Source organism: Anolis carolinensis, chromosome 1 (assembly GCF_035594765.1).
Source record: "Anolis carolinensis isolate JA03-04 chromosome 1, rAnoCar3.1.pri, whole genome shotgun sequence".
NCBI lineage: Eukaryota > Metazoa > Chordata > Lepidosauria > Squamata > Dactyloidae > Anolis > Anolis carolinensis.
In genome coordinates, this window is record NC_085841.1 from 143,969,545 (window position 1) to 143,990,684 (window position 21,140).

At 42.4% G+C, this 21,140-nt stretch overlaps 1 protein-coding gene across 6 annotated transcripts in view; it reads left to right on the forward strand.

Moving 5' to 3' along the window:
- The window catches only part of asap2 (ArfGAP with SH3 domain, ankyrin repeat and PH domain 2), a 148,950-nt gene that overhangs the window by 46,356 nt on the left and 81,454 nt on the right, over window positions 1-21,140 (forward strand). For 5 of the 6 annotated variants that reach the window (XM_062983549.1, XM_016996639.2, XM_008117675.3 and 2 more), the window contains exons 3-4: window positions 3,950-4,095; window positions 18,958-19,032. In XM_062983549.1, coding sequence (XP_062839619.1) covers window positions 3,950-4,095; window positions 18,958-19,032 — 221 coding nt within the window. The remainder of the gene's footprint in view (window positions 1-3,949; window positions 4,096-18,957; window positions 19,033-21,140) is intronic. The other variant, XM_062983565.1, reaches the window with a different exon arrangement.

A 21,140-nucleotide genomic window follows, 5' to 3' on the forward strand; every position in this document is an offset into this window, starting at 1 on the left:
TGAATATTTTCTGCTAGAAATTTCCTTGGGAATCCTCAAGAGGAGAATGTGGGCACACCTGCACTGCATTGTCTAATGCCGTGGCTCTCAATGTTTGGTTCATTATCATATGTTGTTGTTGCTTTCCAGACATTGTAGTCTTGTAGGATCGTTGAAAGTCTATTTTTCACATTGGAAGCAAACCCTTACCTGTTTAAAAAATAGTAACCCAATTGGGTGCAAATATCCCATAGCACATGCTTATATTTGTGATCCATTAGAGCAGTCTTTTGTCCTCCAGGTGTTTTGAACTTCCAACTCCCAGAAATCTTAGCCAAGTTACCAGCCATAAGGAATTGTGGGAGCTGAAGTCCAAAGTGCCTGGAGGACCAAAGACTGAGAACCAGTGAGACTAATGCTTTTCTATAATGCTATACCGCCCTCAGTGAGGTTTACAACAGTACTGGTTTACCGCTCAGCCACTGATTCAATTGGCTTATTCTAGCTGTGACTAGCAGTTGGATTTAGGCCAGTGTTTTTGGCCTGGGTGCCCATATAATCCCAAACCATGGGTAACATCAGGAAGGAAGAGAGAAACAGCTGAGGGAGGAGGCAGGAAAGAGTGTCCTCATGCAGACATAGCATTAAACTGGATTAGCATTGAGCCTCAAGATCATCATCTGACCCTTTTCTTTTTTTCGAGGTGGCTGAAAAAAGAAGATTGCAAGCGTACCCTACTAGCAGATTGCCTTTTAGGATTAAGACCAAACTCAGACAGATTGTAGTCGATCTTAAACTGATGTTAACTGGGGATGTGTGTTTACCAGTTGAAAAGATGGCCACTGGTGGATTCAGAGGGTGGTGGCCAGAGAGAAGTGTGATTTAAATTTGGAAGGCCAATAAGAAATGTTATATTATAAGGAAAACATGAGATTGCTTTGTAATCGTAATGTGGATTTGGGAATACAGCTGTATGCTGTGGGAGAGAAATGTTAGAAGTCAAAAGAGGGATCCTTATCTGTTCCCTACCTGCTGATTCTTGCCCTTCCTTGTGCTATTTTAAAGCTGCCTCACTCTCTTAAGACAGGTTCTACATCCACAGATAGGTCTGACCAAGAAAAGATGGTTGGACCTCAGCCAATTAAATATTATTAGCTCCCTGTTTATTTTTGATAAATCCTGCCTGGTTGGGACATAGCAAACATGAAATGATTTTTTTTGTATTCAGTTAGCTAAAATAGCTGTCACTGTTTGTTATCAGCATTAAATCAGGATATAAGGCAGTCGTTAATGCAGCAATTGTGAAGTGCAGCAGTTATGATCCTCACCACGTTTAGGTCATGGGGTCATATAGACATCATTTAATGATAAACAGAAAGTCAGAAACTGGGATATGTTTGAAAAGTTGGTGCTAGCAGTGTGGAAAAAAAAATGTACCATTCTAATTATAAACCCTCAGGGCCAGAACATTTCCCATTTCTCACATTCGCGATAATATTGATAATTTCATCTAAGTATAAAGGTTCCCAAAAATTGTTAGTGCAATTCAGTATGAATCATAGAATCGTAGAGTTGGAAGAGACCTCATGGGCCATCCAGTCCAACCCCCTGCAAGAAGCAGGAAAATCTCATTCAAAGCACCTCCGACAGATGGCCATCCAGCCTCTGCTTTAAAGCCTCCAAAGAAGGAGCTTCCACCACACTCCGGGGCAGAGAGTTCCACTGCCGAATAGCTCTCACAATGAGGAAGTTCTTCCTAATGTTCAGGTGGACATTATGAGAAGAGAACACTTCCATATCCTGTTGGTGAATTTAATTATTAAAATTATAAAGACTGGAAATACAATTTCAAAAATTGTAGATTTCAGTTTGTGGGAGATGCACATAATAACATAGTGCTTTCAATGATAGCTGAAATAACCATTTCACTGCTGTTGATGTTTAAGGCAATACGACAGAATCTTGTTGGGATGTTCCCCACTTTCCAAAGGTGCTTACTGTCACTATGCCAAAGCCAGTTACGTTTGTTGTGACAGAATATTGTTCATTTCATATTTAACTATGGAGAAACTGCAAATTGAGATACCAAAGTTCTCAACTGCTTCTGCAATTTTTTTTATCTTTAAATCTTTTTTATAAGACTAAAGAATGATTGTATCTTGTGGTCACAGCCTTTCAACTTTATTTCCCACTACAGACTACATGTGTGGTCCAATGCTGATGCCCCTTTGGGAGAACAGTGCTGTTTTCCTGCTTAGAATGACACTACTTCTTCCTACAGATAGTAACTTGCTAGTATTCCGTTTGTGAGAGTTACTGAGACCACAAAGAAGGAAGGTTGCCTATCTGTAATAGTAGTTCTTCATATGGTCATCTGTAAACCCACACAACTCCACTCATTTTCTCATTATATCCTACTTCTCCTTAGATCCTTGGATGCTGCTCTTTGTCATCCCTGCAAAATGTGTGTTTTTAGGTAGGAAGGAAAGGTATATGGTGCCAAGAAAACCATATGGAATTTGTCTAGGAGGATCTGAACAGTGCCCTGCACAGACAGATATAACCCATTTGTGTGAGTTCATAGATAATCACTTGAAGGTATGCAACCTGCCAGGCCGGGCTTAGCACAACGGGCTAAACCACTGTGCTGCAGAAAATTCTGCCGATTGATATGTCGGCAGTTCGAGCCCTGGTCAGACTGAGCACCCGCCATCAGCCCCAGCTTATCTGCCCACTTAACAGGTCGAAAGCAGAAATGCAAGTAAAAATATAGGTACTGCTTTTAGCGGGGAAGTAATAAATAACACCCTTAAGGACATCGATTGGAAGGAAAAGCTCCTCAGCATGGAAGATGGAGCTTCCTGCTTCTTTGCAGAGGGTTGGACTGGATGGTCCACGAGGTCTCTTCCAACTCTTTGATTCTATGATTCTATGACAGCACCCCCCGTGGCCAGAATCGAGCACAGTCTCCAAGATGCCAGAAATAAGATGAGAAATGCCTTTACAGTAGAGTCTCACTTATCCAAGACTCGCTTATCCAAGGTTCTGGATTATCCAAGGGATTTTTGTAGTCAATGTTTTGAATATATCATGATATTTTGGTGCTAAATTCTTAAATACAGTAATTACAACATAACATTACTGCGTATTGAACTACTTTTTCTGTCAAATTTGTTGTATAGGATGATGTTTTGGTGCTTAATTTGTAAAATCATAACCTAATTTGATGTTTAATAGGCTTTTCCTTAATCCCCCTTATTATCCAAGATATTCGCTTATCCAAGGTTCTGCCGGCCCGTTTAGCTTGGATAAGTAAGACTCTACTGTACTTCTGTTTGTGTATTGTCTGTCCTTGTTAATTGTATAACGGCATTGAATGCTTGCTGTACCTGTGTTCTGTAATCTGCCCTGAGTCCCCTTGGGGAGATACAGTGGAATATAAATAAAGTATATTTATTATTATTATTATTACATGGCCTGTATATTCAACAGAGTGCTCACAAAATGGCTATATTTATTTATGGTGGTAATAGTACATTAGATATTTGCAGCATTTATGTACAAGGAAAGGGGCACACATCAACAAACAAAGGGAAAGGAAAGAAACAAAAGATGTTGTCTTTTAAAATTAAACTCATTGTCTGGCTTGAAAGGTGCTGTGAAACAATGGTTGGCTGGTTTTCTTATTTTATATTGCAAGTTGCTAATTGGACTCTTTTCAAATTTGCCATGCATGTTAATGATATCTTAATGCTCACATTTGTTTCAGCTTACTGTCTTTTTATCTGTTATGCATCGTTACTGTCTGGTATATAACGTTAAATGTTTGAAATGATTAAAATGCAAATTTAAAAAATTAAATGTGTTCAAATGCACAGCTAACACAATTGTAAGGAGAATCCTCCTTTTCCTTCAGTAGAGACCCTATTGCTAGCTACTGGAATTAACATAGTATTTGTTCTCTTTGAAGCTCATGTGGAAAATGAAGAACAATACACTCAAGCTTTGGAGAAATTTGGAGGAAACTGCGTCTGTAGGGATGATCCAGATTTAGGAACAGCGTTTTTAAAATTTTCTGTATTTACAAAGGAGTTGACGGCACTCTTCAAAAACTTGGTAGGAAATAATTTAGTCCTCCCTTAAAGTATATTATACATATTTGAAACTGAATGATGTAGCTTGAGCGTTCAGCTGAAATAAAACCATCTTTAAGATCCAACAAAGTCCAGGACTTTGAGAGATGCTAAGCTTGGCTGCCCTATTAATTTTCATAGTAACCTTCCAGTGACATTTAAGGAAGTGCATTAGAATACATTTTGGCTAAGTGTGCATTTAAAAAATGAATAGCTGCTTCTGAAGCTTTGCTAGCTAAGCTTTAAGTCAGAAATGTGAATGCTTGCCATTGAAACCTGATTATAGTGGGGAAGTGTTTCATGTGTGTATGTGTTAGATACTGTAAATGCTTGTAAAGACAACTTGGTTATTTATGTTTCTTAAGGAGAGGCTTCCATCTGATTATAATTGAGTCTTTTCTAAACATTGTATAATACTAATTGCTGTCCTCGGACTGATACCTCTCATGGGGTTTGGGAACAAAAATGTAGGAGAGGACGAGCCAATTTGACCAGGATCCAAACCGAACAATGGCCATCATGTTTATACTAAAGGTGTGAAAGAGAGTAGCAAAATGGCATTAGCACTGCCCTTCAGCAGCCCGAAAAAAAATCCAATATTCCTACCAATTACAGGCAGTTCCCAAGTTACAAACAAGATAGGTTCGTTAGGTTTGTTCTTGAGTTGACTTAGAATGTAAATTGAAACAGGCATTTTTAAAGTATAACTCCAGCCAAAGATAGATATAAAAGCTTTGAAACACATAGCGAAGAGTAGACACCCCTGTAGAGTTTGTTTTGCTGTCTGTGCTCCTGTTCAGAAGATTTCTCCTCACTTTCTATTCCTGTGATAACTGGGTTTTGAAAATTTTGGCTTTGGGTGGAAACGAGGATTGGTGATAAAGCTTCAGTGGGGACACCTTTTCCCCATAATAATAACTCTTCCAGGTATTAACTTCCCTTCCTTGGGGGAGATTTCTCTCACTGTAGACCACCATTCACAAAGTGAACATTGGCTTAACTGCAGTTCATATCAACTGAATTAATCCACGTGCTGTGTGCATTGTCAGGTTTCCTGCAGCTATGTGGCAATGAGTTCAAAGTATGAATCGGCCCTTTGGGTCTTTGAAGAAACCATAAGGTAGAAGTGGGCAACTATGGGAGACTAGAGATTCACATTACCTTCTCAGGAGCCCTGGTGGCGCAGTGGGTTAAACCCTTGTGCTGGCAGAACTGCTGACCAATAAGTTAGTGGTTCAAATCTGGGGAGAGTTGGTGAGCTCCCTCTGTCAGCTCCAGTTCCCCATGCGGGGATATGAGAGAAACCTCCCATAAGGATGTTAAAATATCAACATTCGGGCGTCCCCTGAGCAACATCTGGGCATCCCCTGAGAATTGCAGACGACCAATTCTGACACCAGAAGCGACTCGCAGTTTCTGAAGTCCCTTCTGACACACACACACACACACACACACACACACACACCTTCTCAGGAAACCCATTGCGCCTCTTCCCCCCCCCCCCCCCCCCAAGATTTATTTTAGCCGTTTTGGGTGTGGGAGGACCATTTTAGGTTCAGGAGAAGGATTGAGAGAGTGGCCCATATGAATGGCCCATAAATGTAGGAATTGCCCCCCACTGCATGTACAAGACATTTGGAGACCATTTGTTGAACCATAGTAGTCACCAAAATTGAAAGAGGGGCCACACTTTGCCCATCCCTGTTTTAAGATTATATAGGTTTGTTTTTAAAAAAATGTTTTAAGTACGTTACAGAATTAAATATATCATAGATCAATTACTGTTGTTTTTTTACTTGCAGCAATCACTGTATTTTATGGTTTTTAATCAGGGGGCACTGTGAAGTTTTGATGTTTATGTTGGCCGCTTATTATGTTACTGTTTTTGCACTTTTTGTATTTTGCATGTTGCACCTTGAGTGCTTTGTGAGCTGCCCCAAGTCCCTCTGGGAGATGATGGCAGGGTATAAATAAAGTTTATTATTATTATTTATTATAGGGATTAGAATAAGAACGGATTACAATTTATAGTTTTCCCTTATGGTTATTTTGTCCAGTTGCATTTTTCCTTCCTCCTTTTCCTGTGTTTAATCTCTGCAAGTGATTTATTTTGCTGTTGTTTTGTTCTTGCAATACTGAGAGGACTGTCCTCTCTACAAGCAAACAGCATAGAATATAGGATTGCATTGCTAAATTATGAACCCTTAAACAAAAATTCAAAATTTACTGATTTAAAAATAATGAGAGTTCTTAAATTTTACGATTTCTTATGGAGGATCTTCTTGTTAAAATATTGTCTGTCTTTCCCCTTACAAATCTTGCTCGCTTTTTCGTTTGCATGAATGAAAGTGAAGTTTTAAATACAGTTCTGTGTCCTGTTTGTATGTTATCAATTTGAAAACAGACACCTTGTATTTTCCTTCCTTTCTCTCCCCTTTGTTGACTCTCATTTCTGTGGTCCTTGTATTAGGCTATAACATTTCCTAACCATTTCTTGGATAAGAAAAGGCCTTTACAATATCCATGTCATTGTTTGCTTTGATATTGATACTGGGGACACTTTCCAGAAAAAGTAATTAAACACGTTCCTTGGCAATTGACAGCAGTGTTCTATGCCAAGGCTTCTGTTAGGCTATTTAGGACTGATCTTTGAACACAGTAATTTTATTTACCTCCAGCTTTATTTAGGACAATTGTATTATGACAGCCTCAGGTAATTTAAGAGTACTTTGTTTCTGTATAGATGTACAAGTCATATTTATTTAGAACTGATATAGTTATCCTTCAGTCATTCCATCAAGCTCACCGGCCAAGCAAGCTTATGCACACTATATATAACGAAATGCCTGCATGTGTAACCATATGCACACATGAGCCACATGGAAGAAAACAAGAGCTTAGAAACCTACCTTTCCCAGGCTCTGGACAACACAAAAATTTATTATTTATTATTTATATTTATTTACCTTATTTCTACCCTGCCTTTCTCCATCCCTAAGGGGATTCAAGGCTTATATATGGCAACCATTAGATGCCTTGAAAACATACAAACAATGACTTAAAAGCAATTTAAATTTTTAAAAGTATTACATATTAAACAAAACATTTTAAAAACAATTACATTCAGTATTAGAATCACCTCATCTGAAAATCATAATTCGAAGCTGTTCTATCGTCGAAAAGTTTAGTGGATGGAGACAATCACAGGTTCTGTTCCATCTGATCCTTCATACATCTGTAGCAGATAGGCACTTTGCTCAATTACAATATGCTTACATCATTGTAGCATCTACATGTAATGCAATGTAGAAATGTCTCTTACATGTATGTGTGTGAGAGAGTGAGCATGAAACAGGAGGACTACCATATAAAGATAGGCATTTTCTCTTTTCTCTTCAGTAAATGCTTACAGTGACACCAGAGTTCTCAGTTATCATTGCAATTACAACACCTCCATTGTATTTTCAAAGGAAACCACAACATAGTTCAGGCAAGTGGGGAAGCTGTTCATTGCAAGTTTGAGCCACTTCACTGAGAAGTAGACCGCAGAATGGTTGGAAGACAAAAAGCCAAAGAAAAAAAAAGAAAAGGTGTTAATACTGCATTACTGTGGATTGTATCAGTGATGTTTTCATAGTACAAATCTTGTATCAATGGAAAATGGGATACACCAGTTTTGCTAATCCCTTCTTTCATAGCCTCTACATTAGATTTGGTTCTATGGGCTTGTCTACACAGTAAAAAAAACCCTCAAAGTTTCTACACCATATCCAGAGACTTCCAGACTTCTAACAGGAGGGTCATCTACAGTGCCATGTAATGTAATTTCAGAATGCAGTTTCACTGCATTGGACTGGATTATGTGAATCTACACTGCCATATAATCCAGTTCAATGCAGTTAAACTGCATTATTTGGCAGTTTAGCTAACGCTTGGGTTATGTCGGTTTAGCCCTGTGTTAAAGAGAGTCTGGGAATGTTCTTGAGTTTTCTGAAATTCCAGAGTAGTCTCGTACTTTGGGCAGAGTATGGACAACAGCACTGCCTCCAACGCAAACTAGTCCACTGTCCATATGCAGTTTGACACCACTCTAACTGCCCTGGCTCAATGCTATGGAGCCCAGGGACTTTTAGTTTTACAAAGTCTGTCACTTTCTCTGTCAAAGAGTGCTGGCGCCTCACCAAATTTGAGTTCCCAAGATTCTGTAGCATTGAGCCATGGCAATTAAGGTGGTGTCAAACTGCGTTTGTTCTACAGTGTAGACTCACGTTGGGACACCGTTTTCAAAATTTTTGCTTCTGCCATGCTTGAAAACTTACAGCAAAAGCAGGTACTTAAACAAAGAATAATATCAGATCTCATCGGCTAAATTTTGTGCGCTTAAAAAGGCTGGTTTTAACCAATTGCAATTATGTTACACCAGGCCTTTAGAAATTTTCTGAATGAAACTGTCTAGAGATCATTAGATGATTTTGCTAGATGAGAGAATGAGCTTGGTTTTGCTAAAATGATAGATAAATCTGTTCATAAGCCTTGAATGCCTCTTCACACAAAAATCAATTCAGATGGAAAATTAGCAAGTTAAAGGAAAGAGTCACCTTCTACATACTTTAGTCTAAATCGGTGCATTCCAGAACAGATTTAAAGCTCAGCCAGAGGTATGCCTTCATCTTGATGCAGTGTGACATCAACAGCTTCTTTTCTAAAAAGAGAGAGGAGAACTTGAATTTGAGGGCTTTCAGGGAAAGTGCTCGAGTTCTTATTTTTTAGGGATGTCACAATCACCTTAGCAAAATTCTCCTAGTTTAAATGGTGCGTAAAGACAAGTGTCTACCTATGTCAAGAGCCAGAACATTTTAAATATTCACACCTTTTCAGGGTTGTTTTAATACTATCTTTGGGCAAGTATGTGATGCATAAATCACAATAGTACCTATACTGAAGTTGGGCTAAGCAGGCTACGGTGATGCTGGATAAGCTGGATGCATCAGCTCACCTGTTCACTACAAATATAAAGTAGGAACATTTGTTTTGTAGGGGCAAACAAAGAGGAAGCTGGACTGTTATTGCCAACATTCATTTTCCAGTTCCTGAAGACCGCTAAAGAGGATCCTGCAACAATGGAGTTGACCAAATATAGTGATTTGGGTTTGGTTAAAAGCTGCTCATAGTCGAGCTCCCTTTGGAAATACTTACTACTAGTATGGCTTCCTTCCTGCCTTCCTTTCCCTACTTAGAAATCCACTGAAGGACATGTTGGCATATGTGATTCTCAACAGAACCACATGTCTGCCGGGAAATATTATTTTTTCTTCGTGTACTCTGTGAATGCACACTAATGGAGAACGCTGCGCCTGCGCAGGCTCCAACGGATACTCTTCCAAGCTAAAGTTTGAAATTTGGCGGTAACCCCGCCCCTCTTCCCGGAGGGTATAAAGGGCGCCCTCCGCGCCCGCTCTCCAGTTCCTTTTTTTCTGCCGCAAAGCTCACTTCGGACTCTTCATTCTTATGTCAACCACGCGTTTTAAACGGTGCACTCAGTGTGCCGCTAAGATTCCAGATTCCGATGGCCACGCTAAGTGCCTTTTCTGCCTTGGCGAAAGCCACGTCGTCGGTACCTGCCGTTTTTGCCTGGCCTTTACAGCTCAGGCCAGAAGAAATAGAGCTGCGAGGCTCCGTGCAGCTCTTTACGAAAGAACTCTTGCTCCTGAGGCTTCCACTTCCACCTCAGCCTCGATGGCGTCCAGGCCTGCTCCGTCGGTATCATCTAAAACCTCGAAAACCTCGAGACCGCGACCGACCAAACCGCCCTGCACGGTGACCACCGCTACGGTATCCACCCGATCGGGCAAGATGGGCCCTTCATCAACTTCGAGTTCGGTGGCTTCGGCCGTTTCCACTCGATCCCGCCTGGCTGCGCCGCCATCTTCTTCCGCCATGAAGATTGCCTTCAAGAGGGCTCAGGAGGAATCCAGACGGGCTCAATCTGACTCGGCAGCTGTGTGCCCGATTCCCCCGACGCCGGGGAAATCGCTGAGGGTCGCGTCAAAACAACCCCCAGCAAAGAAAAGAATGATCCAGAGGTCGTCCTCCTCAGCGTCTTCGAAGAAGGACGTCCCCTCCTCTGGGCCTTCCTCTAGGAGATCCTCTCCTATCCAACCGGCACAACGCCTCCGCTCCTCTTCCTCTCCTCATGGTCAGTCCTCGGATGTGGACGCTCAAGCCTCCCCCGACCGGTCGGTCAGGACGGTTATTAAGGCTCCCCAGCCGGCACCATCTCGTCTTCCGGCTCGACAAGAACTTTTTCCCCCGGCTCAAACACCTGAGAGGGGTAGACAGATGACGCGCTTAGCCCGCGCCGCCCAGGCCTCCGCGTCCAAGAGCGTTCCTCCGCAGCCGGCTCTCCCTGCTCCTGGGGTTATGCCTCATCAGGACTCTGTGCTCGTTTCTCCTCCCCGGTCCCCTCAAGGGCCCGAGGAGGATGACCCCGATATCGAACGCCCCGAGTCGATACTCTCCGCCTCTGTGGTTTCTCTCGGTCTCGACCTCTCCCCGCCTCACGACGCCTACGAGGTCGACCCACCTTCCCCGACGGATAATATCCGGGCTTTCTCCGACCAGATGGTCAGAATGGCAGACGCTCTGGGGATGGAAATTAAACAAACTTCAAAGGCTGTTACCGACCCCGTTTTCAAGAGGGTTCAAGCCCAAGCCCCGCCGGCCACCTTGCTGCCTTTTCTTCCATACCTCCTGGACGTCATCCAGGCATCTTGGAAGACTCCATCTTCGATACCTCCAACCTCTAAGAAAATAGAGGCCTGGTACCGAACCGATGACGAAACCTTGGAATGGCTCAAGCATCACCCTGACCCAAACTCCATGGTGGTAAAGGCCTCCCAATCGTCGGGTCGACAATCCAACTCCCCGGCCGACAGAGAGGGCAAACGCTTCGATGCGGTAGGCCGCAAGCTGTACTCCGGTGCTCTCCTCCTTTGCCGCATGGCAAACTACGGGGCCTGCATGGGCGCTTATCAGCAGATCCTCTGGGAGAAAGCCCAACCTTTCTTCGCCAAACTTTCTGACGAAGACCGATCAGTCCTTTCGACCCTCCAACAGGAGGCGGACTCTCTCGCACACCACCAAATTCAAATGGCTAAGCATACCGGTGATACCGCCGGAAAAATGATTGCCCACGCGGTCGCGATCAGACGGCATGCATGGCTTCGGTCCTCAGGACTCTCTTCTTCCTCTCGACAAGTGATCGAAGACCTTCCTTTCGACACCCAGGGCCTTCTGGTACTGATGACAAACTTAAGTCCAATCACGACTTCAAGATTCTCGCAACAAAGTGCGGGACCGATCAACCTCAGGCTCAGCGGACCCGATGGTTCCCGCAACGGTACCGTCGCTACCCTCAGCCTTTTCGTCACCAGCCGTTTCGACGCTCGTCGAGCTCGAGTCACCACAGTCATCAGCAACAACCTCGCCGCCAGCACCAGGTCCCGAAAGGTCGGGGCAAAGGTCCTGCAGCCATGCCACAACCCCAACGTCGGGCCTGACGCCTACTCTCTCGGGGATCTTTCTATCTCCACTACTACTGCCACTACCATGCCGTTCCTAGACCCCGACCAGATCCTTCCTCTCTGCTCTTTCCTCGACCGCCTAGCTCCTTTCTACCGCGAATGGGAGTCTATCACCTCAGATGCCTGGGTTCTTCGCATTGTCAGAGACGGCTATGCCTTGGAATTCGAAACTTTGCCACCCACGGGTCACATCCTCCACACCGACCCTTCACCGGAAATATGTGCCGAGGTCGACTCCCTTCTGGCGAAGGGCGCAATCCAGCTTTCTCCTTCCGAGCAGGACACTCGAGGTTTCTTCTCGAGATACTTTACGGTTCCCAAGCGGGGCGGAGGCCTTCGGCCTATCCTCGATCTCCGGGCTCTAAACCTCTTCATTCAGCCTTCAAAATTTCGAATGGTTTCAGTAGCCTCCATCCTCCCGATGCTCCGACACGGAGACTTCTTCGCCTCTATAGACTTACGCGACGCGTATTTCCACGTCTCGGTGCGAAGATCCCACAGACGCTTCCTTTCTTTCAAGCTCCTGGGACAATCTTACCAGTTCACAGTTCTCCCTTTCGGCCTCGTCACGGCCCCAAGGGTCTTTACAAAGGTGGTCGCCGTGGTGGCAGCGCACCTCAGGAAACAGGGCATTATGGTCTTTCCTTATCTGGACAATTGGATGATTGTCGCGTCCGATCCCTCATCCCTTCAAAACCATGTCTCACAGACTCTTTCTCTCCTGCAACGGCTGGGCCTTCAGTTGAATGTCTCAAAGTCTCAACTCCTCCCAACCACAGAAATCCGTTTCATCGGAGCTCTCTTCAACTCCATCACGGAAACCGCCTCCCTACCGAAGGACAGGTTCCTAGCCCTTCAACAGCACCTTTCCCTCCTCCTCCGCAACCGCAGGATCCGAGCCCACGCGGTCCAAGTTCTCCTGGGTCACATGGCCTCCACGGTCATGGTTACTCCTTTTGCCAGACTACGTCTCAGACCTCTCCAAAGATGGTTCATAGACTCTTTCAAACCCCATCGGCACCCGAGCTCAATGTTTCTCACGGTACCGAACCAGGTTCGCCTCTCCCTTCGCTGGTGGCAGGACCCAGCGAATGTTTGTGTGGGACTTCCCTTCCATCCCTCCCTTCCGTCAGTCACCATCACGACCGACGCCTCCAATTTTGCCTGGGGAGCCCACATGTCGAACCTCACCGTCAGGGACCTGTGGTCCACCCAAGAAAGGTCTCACCACATAAACTTTCTAGAACTGTTATCAATCTTCAAAGCCCTCCGGGCGTTTGCCCGCTTTCTTCCCCACAAGACCGTTCTGATCCAAACGGACAACGTAGTAGCCATGTACTACATCAACAAACAAGGGGGTACGGGCTCGAGAAAACTCATGGCTCTCTCGATGGACATTTGGCTATGGTGCATAGCGAGACACATAACCCTGTCGGCAGTTCACCTTCCGGGGGCTCAAAATACTTTAGCAGACTCTCTAAGCAGAATAACGACCTCCCCCCACGAGTGGCGTCTCGATCCCGAGATCCTGAAATCCGTCTTCGACGATTGGGGCTGGCCAGCTCTGGACCTTTTTGCCTCCCCCTCGAACGCTCAACTTCCTCGATTCGGAGCGAGACTACCTCCAAACCCGACTCCGGGCTGTCTCGGAGACGCGTTTCTCCTCGACTGGACTCTCGAACCCGTCTATCTTTTTCCTCCCTTCCCTCTCATCTCGAGAGTGATAGAGAGACTCTATCTAACACCGACATCGGCCATCCTGATCGCCCCTGCATGGCCACGCCAGCCGTGGTATCCCACGCTGCTCCGGATGTGTGCGGATCCCCCCCGCACCCTCCCAATTCTCCCTCATCTACTATCTTCACAGAAGGGACAGGTTCTCCACCCCGACGTCCCGTCCCTGCACCTGACTGCCTGGAGGATACTTCCTTAAACTCTCTCCACCCAGACCTGCAGGCGATCCTTCGCGCTGCTCACAAACCGGCCACATCGAAAGCCTATGCTTACAAGCTGGCAAAATTCCAAACTTTCCTTCGGGACCGACGCGTCGATCCCGCCTCTACTTCGATCCCGCTGGTCATAGACTTTCTACTTTCCCTTACGGATCGTCAACTTTCTCTGGCCTCGATAAAATCCTATCTCGCTGCTCTCTCCTGGCATTTCCAACGTCAGGGACAACCCTCTCTCTTTTCTAACAACCTCATTAAGACCTTCCTTCGAGGTTACAACAACTTGCATCCTCCAGTCCAACCTCCGACTCCCGGATGGAGCCTCGAACTCGTCCTTTCTCAACTAGCTTCAGCTCCCTTCGAACCTATGGCCTCTGCAGACCTTCACCTTCTCTCTTGGAAGACTGCCTTCCTCATCGCTATCACCTCTGCCCGCAGGCCTTCGGAACTGGCTGCTCTCCGGGTGGACGAACCCTACCTCCGTTTCCACCACGACAGGGCTGTCCTTCGCCCGGACATCACCTTCCTACCTAAGGTGGTCTCTGCTTTTCATCTGAACCAGGACATAATACTTCCTGCTTTCTTCCCCAATCCTTCTTCTTCTCTAGAACGGAAACTCCATCTCCTCGATGTCAGGAGAGCCCTCCTTTTCTACAAGGACAGGACTAAGGACATACGTAAGTCACCTAGACTTTTTGTGGCCTACGCTACCCACAAACTGGGCGAACCTCTTTCTTCCCAAAGACTCTCACACTGGATTGCTCAGACCATTGAGCTCGCTTATCAGCTAGCCAAACGCCAGCCCCCCTCTTCGATCCGCCCTAGATCTACAAGGGGCCTTTCCACCTCTACGGCCTTCCTGAGGGGCGTCCCTCTCGACTCCATCTGTCGAGCGGCTATCTGGTCCACTCCATCCACCTTTGTTTTCACACTACCGGATGGACTCAAAGAACCTCAAGGACTCGGCTTTTGCCAGGTCCGTCCTCTCCTCCTGCCTTACCTAATGTTGTTGCCTTACTCAAACCCTTTTTTTCGGGTTTATCCTTCTTACAGGCTGACCGTTGTCATCCATCCCGTTTGTATTCAATGTGCTCAGGGTCTCTTTAACATAGTGCTTGTGTACTATACTTACCCACTGCACTGAAATTTAATTTTTGAATGCTTCTCCCTCTGTTCTCTGAGAATGAGTTTATGCCTACCTCTGTATTTTCTTACAGACTATTGCCTACTTACTATGTTATGATTGTGTTATGGATCCTAACACAAGGATCGGTTTTATTGCACTATATGCTATTGCATCGCTTACTTGACCATTGCATTTGCCTGTTTTTTTGCACCTTGTGCTCAATAAATGTGTTTGGACACTAGACTGGTTATCGGGTTTGCTATCCCACCTACCTACACCTTAGCTTGCTAGTCTCCATTAGTGTGCATTCACAGAGTACACGAAGAAAAAGGACAGGTTGCTTACCTGTAACCGTGTTTCTTCGAGTGTACTCTGTGAATTCACACAATCCCGCCCTTCCTTCCCCACAGGCAAACCTCTCCCTTTCTCGCTGCCTTTGCGGCGTAGGAACTGGAGAGCGGGCGCGGAGGGCGCCCTTTATACCCTCCGGGAAGAGGGGCGGGGTTACCGCCAAATTTCAAACTTTAGCTTGGAAGAGTATCCGTTGGAGCCTGCGCAGGCGCAGCGTTCTCCATTAGTGTGAATTCACAGAGTACACTCGAAGAAACACGGTTACAGGTAAGCAACCTGTCCTTCTTTCTGTTACCATGCACTAAAGAGTACTTATAGAACAGAAACCTTATAAAGCATGGTTCTTTGGAAGGATTCAGTTTACAATTCAGAGCTGATTTTTCTTTTCTTTCAATAGCAGATTGAAACCTGTGAAGTTTCTCAAATTGTTGCATGTTAGGCCCCTTCTACACTGCCTTATATCCCAGGATATGATCCCAGATTATTTGCTTATCCCAGATTATATGGCAGTAGAGATTCATATAATCCATTTCAAATCAGATAATCTGAGATCAGATCCTGGGATATAGAGCAGTCTAGGGTCAGCCTTAGAGAAAACTTGGCTTTGTGACCTTTGTGTGTTAAAGACATAGGCCTGAGAGCAGCAACCATAAACTGATAGAACTTAAATTTTGTATGACAGTGTTGAAAAATACAGAATTCAGTAAGAGAGCAGTTTGTTTTAAAACATACTATCGCAGCAGGACCAGTCCTATATATTAGGGAATTCTTGTTGTGTTTTCTAGAAAAATAAATGGTGGGATACTATGGCCGGGGACATCTACACATCAGCATAGTGCTCAGTGTGCAGCAAAATAAAGACTTTTTAAAAAAGTCCACTTATTTTTGAATCATGTTTAGTTGAATCCATGGATGTAGAATCCATGGATACAAGAAGTGGGTGAACTATAATCCTTAGCTCTTAATTTCTTTTATTGAATGACTGGCCTTTTATCCTGGTTTGAGACATATATCCCTTCAAGATATCATTAGACATGAGAAAAAGGATAGATTTTGAAATTACAGTAGAGTCTCACTTATCCAACGTAAACGGGCCGGCAGAACGTTGGATAAGCGAATATGTTGGATAATAAGGAGAGATTAAGAAAAAGCCTATTAAACATCAAATTAGGTTATGATTTTACAAATTAAGAACCAAAACATCATGTTATACAACAAATTTTACCGAAAAAGTAGTTCAATACACAGTAATGCTATCTAGTAATTACTGTATTTACGAATTTAGCACCAAAATATCATGATATATTGAAAACATTGACTACAAAAATGCGTTGGATAATCCAGAACATTGGATAAGCGAGTGTTGGATAAGTGAGACTCTACTGTATTCATTTATTTCCTGAAATAGCTTCCATCTCACACTTCAGCCAGAAATGCACTCAACAAAGTGGCTCCCAAGATTGGTAGCATGACAGTTTGTGCTCTCAGGTTCATCAACCAATGCATCCGTGGTGGTAGTGATGGTGGGGAACCTAGTGCTTACACTGTACACATTACTAGATGTAATTCTAGCCATGTACTAATAATGTAATTGTAGTGTTACTTATACATTTTAGAGTGTGGATTCAGTTAGATGGAATAGTTAAGGCAATTTCCTGGAATAGCAGCTATTAGTTGGTCTCCAAGGGAGAAAATGCAGGAAGTGTTTTCCTCTGTTGTTGTTCTCTTTGGTGATGTACACCAGCACTCTTTGGCAGAAGAGGCTAAAGGACATGCAAAACTAGAATTCCCATGATTCCATAGCATGGAGCCACGGCAGTTAAGTGTTGTCAAATTGCATTAATTCTGCAATGTAGGCGTTTCCCACCCCCTTTGCTGTCTATGGCATTTGCAACATGGAATGGAGTCATCTCCATGGCAGCTGGACCCAGGCATGATACAGATGTGCTGGCTTGTTATTCCACTTCCTCTGTGATCACAATTAATGTCTTTTGTGATCAGTCTCTGGCCACTAGACTGATCTGAGGAGGATATGGAAAACCACTTTTTAGTCCTTGTGCTGACCTGAGTAGATTGTCATTTACCCCACTGCTTAAGGTACCTTTCCCTTTAGTTTTGAGCCTGGCAACTGGAGAGAGTAGTTGAGCAGTGAGAGACAGATGAAAGCCTCGTAATTGTCGTTCTCTACTGTCTAATCCTTCGGCTGTTTTAATACATCCCCCTGAGAAAAGCTGTGCAGTGATAGCTCTCGCTGAGACAATTGGGCCTGGATTTCCTGAAAATCCTCTTGACATTATTATTGCTCAAAGAGCTTTACAGTTGAGTGATTCATTCTACATTCAGTAGGCTTTCCTAATTTTATTTATGCGTTAGTTATAGTTACTTAAGGCATTTCTGAATAGCTTCCGAGGCCATGAAGGCCATGAAGTGAAACAAGTACCGTAAAAACCAATTAAAACAATAGAAAGAAAAACATTTTAAGAGCAGTATAAAAATCCTAGAATCCACTTTTAATACTGGAAAAATAGCAATTTCAAACACCAAATGTTCTTGCTGTTTAATATGAACTACTGTTCTAGGCAAGGATCTATGATATGGATAGTATATATATTATATATTGCTCTATCTGTTGGCAGTATACCTGTTACCATATTTGTACTAAGTTAAAATTTAACCTGCTGGTAAAATAGCACAGCCACACCTTGAACAGTGTGCATTTAATTATAGTAATAATTCAATACGTCATTGGTGGCACAATGGGTTAAACCCTTGTGCCAGCTGAACTGCTGACCTGAAGGTTGTTGATTCAAATCCATGGGACAGGGTGAGCTCCTATTTGTCAGCTCTAGCTTGCAATGACATGAGAGAAGCCTCCCAGCAGGATGGTAACACATCCAGGCATCCCCTGGGCAATGTCTTTGTAGATGGCCAGTTCTCTCACACCAGAAGCAACTTTTAGTATGTTTTCAAGTCACTTCTGACACGATAAAAATACATCATTTCATATTACCTATATATATCATTTCACCTTTTCAATACATTGTAGGGCTTCATAATTGGGGAAAAAAATCAAAACTATAAATGGATTTCCAGCCATCTTGTATAAAGTGTTCATTTTCATACTTCCAGAGGATCCTGGACAAAAAATTGGCCCCCAAATGCAGTGAGATAAATTAATTGTTGCCCTATGAGCTAAGGCAAGGGATCTGTTCCAGGACCTTTCGTATACTACACTGTTTGTATATTATCCAGACACCTGTTTTTCTTCCCTGAAATAACCAACCTCCTGGGCTTCTGGCCAAAGCATATCATAGTATTTTCTCTAGACTTACAGCACAATTCCATAGTCAACTTCCTTTAAACCTTCACTTTTGGCTGAAATTGACCTTAAAATCATGCTAGAGGTTTATAGCATGTTTTTCTAGGCATCTCTTGCTCCTCCTGCCCAATTTTATGGTATTCCGTCTTTTTAAATATAACTGTAACCATGTTTATTGAACTTGTATAAGACTATGTAACAAAATTTGGAAAAAAAATGTTCCTGGTTTGAAAGTGTTATTTCCTGTTTACTTGTGGGGTACTTACTGAAAGTAGTTGTTATACTCCTGAAACTTTGTTTTTGTGGCTGCCACAAACTGTGATGTATTGGTCGAGACTCAATGAGATATTCATTGAAAAACAATAGCAAAATGTGCTGCAGGATGTCCCATGTTTTTTATGATAGAATCAATTAGGAAATGACATTTATAACCCAGGAACAAAAACTGTGTTACATTATAGTGCATTAAACAAGTTTTACTGTACATGCTTTAACAGAATTGACTTTCTTGTTGCAGATCCAGAACATGAACAATATAATCACTTTCCCACTGGACAGCTTGCTGAAGGGGGACCTAAAAGGTGTAAAAGGGGTATGTTGTATCTGTTTATACATGAATATATTTAAACTATATGGGGTTTTTTATTGCTGGTATTTCTTCTTAATATAAGTGCATTCTTCTTTCAGTTTGAAAAATGCATGTAAATCACCTATTTAGTACAATAACTCTTTTAAGTTTTTGTGTGATGATTTTGAGATTATTGGCATGTTGGAGTGCTGACATACCTTCTCAATATTTATTATTTTGTATTATGATTTCATCACTTCCTGATGTAGAGACAGAAATCTAATGTTCACTTTTGCAAAGCTGCTGAAAAACTACTGTGCAGAAGGGTTACGTAGTTTTAATGATATAATATGACTACAATATCAATGAAGATTACGTTTCTGGATTTACCATGCTGAATGGTTACTCCGTTTATTTTGGCTGTGTAGACACAGCCTGAGAGTATGCTTCTAGAATGAAGCCATCTTCGCTCTTTTAAACAAGAGCTTTCGTGAAGCTATTTCTCCTTACTTCTATCAGAAAATATAATGTTAACAAAAAAGGCAAATGCAAAATAATAATTCCTGCATATTTGGTAATTTCTATGAATGAGAGATTGTTTAACAAGCGCATCAACAGGAATTGTTGAAAAGTTGGGATTGCTCTGTTTCTGGAAATATCTTCATATAAATATTCAGTGAAGGAATAAGAACAAAAGTTCACATATTTTATGAACTTAAAAGAGGGGGTTTTTTCACAGTCCTTGGCCTGTCACCCTGTACGACTTTGCTCTTTAGCTTAATGTTTCACAAACTGACCTGTTCTGAGATATTGAATCTGTTCCAGCATGTAAAAATTGTTCATGGGTTGAACTTGTTTTTCTCTTAATAGATAATTCTACAAGAATATTTTATCCTAAATATTCCACATGCTTAGATTTTAATTTGGTTTATATATAAATCAACAGTGTATTTCTTATCCTTATTTGTTTGGGAAAGCATCAATGTGAAGAGAGTCTTTTGTTCCGGCTAGTGGCAACCATGGCTGGTCTCCTTATACTGAATCCTTGAATGATCTGGTTCTTGTGAAGGCTTTCTCTGATAGTCCAGTATGAAGTGTAGTCTACTAGCCTTGCATTGCAGTTTGCCAGATACTCATTGATTTAATCGTGCCAGCATTTACCATCTGTATTGTTGAGTTGCATGCAATAACTGTATTAGACAAATTTTTATATATATATATATATATATATATATATATATTATTGTAAATTTGTTTTTTAGGTTATTGTTTAACATATGCATATTGTTTTGCATTGTCTTTTATATAATGTTGTAAGCTGCTTTGGGTCCTGTTTAGGGAGAAAAGCGGGATATAAATAAAGATTTATTATTATTATTATTACTACTACTGTTATTGATCATAAAGTAGAAGAGTTGCTATCCATAATTTGAAGGTTACAAATTGTGCATATCTGGTCTATTTCAATCTCATTCCATACCTTGATAAACTATAAATGGCTCTGATGTATGAGCATGTCCCTTGTTATGTCAGGAGTGATCTGAAGTACCTGAAGTTTGGGCCAATATATGAAACATTGCTTCAAATAAGGTGAATGAAAGAGTGGATTTCCAAATGTTTTGAATTCCACTGAAGTAGATCATAAAAGCTGATTGCCAATCACGTAGCACTTTATATTTACAATCTGTGCACTCAGCTGGGCTGCTAAATTGATTACACGGATCTTTAACTGATTCTATTTTAATAGAGGTTGTTTTATCCAATTTATATACCTGGTTTATATAATGTTATTGTTTGCATGTTGATGTATTTTACGTATTATGTATTTTGTGTATGGCATCTTTGTGTGCTATTTTGTAAGCCACCCCGAGTCCCTATGAGAGATGGTGGCGGGGTATAAATAAAGTTTATTATTACCATTATCATCATCATCATCATCATCATCATCATTATTATTATTATTATTATTATTATAAAAGTTAGAAATGAATCTAAACTAATCTGTATTTTAAGCAGAGGCGGCCAAATGTTTTTGTATTGCAACTTTCATCAGACCTTACCAATATAGCCAATTATTCAGTAATACTTGGAAGACCACAGTTTTCCCACTCCTGGTTTAAAGGGTGATAGGG